This window comes from Vicia villosa, unplaced genomic scaffold, assembly GCF_029867415.1.
Source record: "Vicia villosa cultivar HV-30 ecotype Madison, WI unplaced genomic scaffold, Vvil1.0 ctg.003020F_1_1, whole genome shotgun sequence".
Taxonomy (NCBI): Eukaryota; Viridiplantae; Streptophyta; class Magnoliopsida; order Fabales; family Fabaceae; genus Vicia; species Vicia villosa.
The window spans coordinates 78255-81694 of record NW_026706094.1 but is presented as its reverse complement, the minus strand read 5'-3'; the positions used below and the strand labels follow the sequence as shown (position 1 = coordinate 81694).

General features: G+C 28.9%; 1 protein-coding gene across 1 annotated transcript; it reads right to left on the bottom strand.

Annotated features, from left to right (window-relative positions):
• Positions 1 to 1505: 1505 nt before the first annotated feature.
• Positions 1506 to 2658, bottom strand: LOC131640266 (glycolipid transfer protein 1-like). The gene is made up of 6 exons (XM_058910677.1): positions 2438 to 2658; positions 2302 to 2357; positions 2094 to 2224; positions 1872 to 2007; positions 1649 to 1777; positions 1506 to 1566 (listed from the first exon to the last, which is right to left on the bottom strand). The coding sequence occupies exons 1-6, from the start codon at positions 2592 to 2594 to the stop codon at positions 1534 to 1536; spliced, it is 642 nt and encodes a 213-aa protein (XP_058766660.1). The 5' UTR covers positions 2595 to 2658; the 3' UTR covers positions 1506 to 1533.
• Positions 2659 to 3440: the final 782 nt, after the last annotated feature.

The window sequence follows — 3440 nt, the reverse complement described above, 5'->3', positions numbered from 1 at the left end:
GTTGTTGATTTGTTTTCTTATGGTACATTTCTCTCTCTATTTTTATGTATATTTGCGTTGTTGTTGTTTGATATGTTGAATTTGTGTTGCTTATAAAAATATAATGTATATTTATAATTTTCGAAAATAAATATTATGTGTATAATCTAGTATTTTGTAATTTGTTACTGTATTTTGTGTATGCAAAAAATATTATGTATGTTGTTATATAGTGGTATTTTGTTATATATATATATATATATATATATATATATATATATATATATATATATATATATATATATATATTTATATTGTATAATATACAATAAATTTTTGTAAGGGGTTACATGTAACAAAATAAATACTACAATTTGCCAAGACCTGAACCCCTCACAACTCCCAAAACGTATACATTTTGCAAGGGGCTTAACCCCAAGCAAAATTTATGATGCACTGTACCAGTAGCTGAACCCCTAGCCTGCACCTACGTCTGTATGTTGCAGTTTGAAAAATATGGATTGCAATTTGCGAGGGGGTTAATCCCAAGCAAAATGACGAGGTGGATGGTCCCTCACAAACAATTTGCGACTCCCTATTTAGCATGGGGACCCGTACCCTCGCAAACTTTGCATTGTGAGAGGTTTTTGCCATTTGTGAGGGGCTTATCCCCTGATTAATTATGTTTTTTCTTGTAGTGTGTGTTCTTGTCTTTTATCTTCGTTTTTTTGCTTGTTGTAAATTTTATTACACTTTTTGGCAAATTTATATTACACTCGATCCATTTAGTTGGTTGACATTGTTCTTTGTCCCACACATCATAAGTTTTGATGTGGTTGAACATTTCAATTTCACAACATATAAAATTTGCTAACTTCTCAAGGCTAAACGATGTCATGTGAGGAGACTATCCCGAAGACGATAAAAATTCCTTATTGGATATCTTTCTCAACACAAGTTGTTAATTTAACCCCTCTTAAGTTATGAGGCATAGAAGCTCAAACTAAGGAGCTTGAAAGGGATGTGTTCATTGAATACACCAAATGGGTTACAATAGCCAAGAATTAGAAAACTGAAGGTGCAGAGCCGTCTCAAGTTTTTGGAGACCCTGTGTAGGTTAGACATAGTTTAACCATAGAAAAACAAATGGAGGCCCTATTTAAGAACGATTTAACATGACAAATATTTTATGTGGCCCTATTTAGCTATAGTTTAAGCCTCTAATAAATTTGAGGCCCTGTGCGATAGCCCGCCTTGCACACCCTCAAAGACGGCCCTAGTATGTTGTTCAATCAAGTTCCTGGAAAATATATAGAGTAACAGGTTGCTACACTAATGAAAATCAAGAACATATAGAGTTACATAAACAATTTTCAAATATATACAATCAATCAACTAGAAGTACATATCAAACTATAACCCTTTTTGGATGTGACATATTCTGCAATCACTTTGTACATCAAATTTTATGATATCAAATTTATAAATAATGAAAAAAAAACATGAATGAGAAAAAAAAGAAAATTGCTCCACTTCACATAATCACTTTGTACATCAAAATTTTCTATTATCCATATTAACACTAGCCTGCAATAAGAACAAAATCAAAGCATCAAATGAGGTAAAAAATAACTTAAGATAATTTAGATACTCCATATAATAATAATACCAGAACTTTATGATTCTCTGCAAGTACTAAAGAGAAGCTATCACAAAATTTTACTATGTCAGAACTTAGGTCTCCTGTACCAATTGCTTCCATGAAACTTTTTCTATCAGGAACAAGCTTCAATCCAACCTGTGTAATTCAATTGAGTGATTTTAGATTAAGATAATCATCTTATTATAAAACCTATGTAATATGATCATACAATATTTTTATTTATTTTTACATTGAAAGTAGAACTTGCTAGCCAGTTATGCCACTTTTTAAATGTTTTGTCGTATGAATCCCGACAAACATGTTTCATGCTCCAATCCTTATGTTCTTGTAAGTTTTTGAACAATTGTACTGTATAATCCATGCTCCTAACGAGTTGCAAACGAAATAGTAAGAAGATAGTTGTGTAATTATCAACATTAATTAATTAAATGAAATCTTGAATATTTCATACCTTGATAGCCATAGTAGGGAATTTGTGCAGCTTGATTGAATCCTTTCTGTTTTAGTTTCAACTTCTTTTTGAATCATGCTATGTAAAAATTTGTACTCTAAAGAGTCGGAATCATACTGAGTCTCCAATCTCTGCAATTCAGGCGCGTTTTTTGCAGTGAGTAATTAAGAAGCCACGAATAAAGGAAACAAGGTGATTATGAACTTACCGCGATGTTACCACCTATATCAGATTTTACAAATGAAAATGCTCCTCCAAATTTATCTGAAACCATATTAAAATCAAATCATGATAATGATTTTTTTGACAAAATTAGGGTTAAAGTAAAGTGATGATTTACATACCTAAAATGGGTAATACAGTTTTGCAAACATCCAAGAAAGGTTTTGTGAGAATTTTCCCTTCTTCAGATATTACATGATCCAATGCTTCCAATGCAGGACTCGATATGGATCCTTCCATTCTTGTAGGAAAGTTCAAATATAAATATAAATAATGCATAAAATCATATATTCATCATTCAATTATCATAAAAGTATCCTAATAGTAAATATGCAAATATTGAATTTCTTAAGTTTCTATCACAATCTACTAATTTCAATTACAGAACCAAAATCAAGAGAAACAATAAAGTGTGTAACTGAAATTTGAAGATTTAGCGTGATATATTTTCATTATTGCATGGTGAAATCAACAAATCATCAATGTTAATCAGAAAATAATAAAAGTTGCAGGTTTCCAGGACATGAGCATTACCGTATCTGTTTGCGTTTTTTTAGAATAAGATACCGTTATTTCTGGTATATTTTGTGTGACCACCACAAACAGAAAAACTCCATATTTCCTTAGAAAGTGAAAAAAATGACATGTCATGTTGTAATTGGATGACCCATTTTGATAACCATCACCCATGTATAATAATTATTATTAAATGGCCATGTGTATTCACTAAAAAAAAATTACCATGTGTATTCTTGCATTTCGTTGCTGGCTTTATTGTAAGAAATAACAGTGCTAATACACACACATACATATATATATATATATATATATATATATATATATATATATATATATATATATATATATATATATATATATATATATATATATATATATATATATATATATATATATATATATATATATATATATATATATATATATATATATATATATATATATATATATATATATATATATATATATATATATATATATATATATATATATATATATATATATATATATATATATATAGGGAGCATATCAAGTGAGAGCATTTTTAAATGAGAGATGAGAGGAAGAAATATCAACCATTGGATTTATCAAGAGAGAGAAATTAAT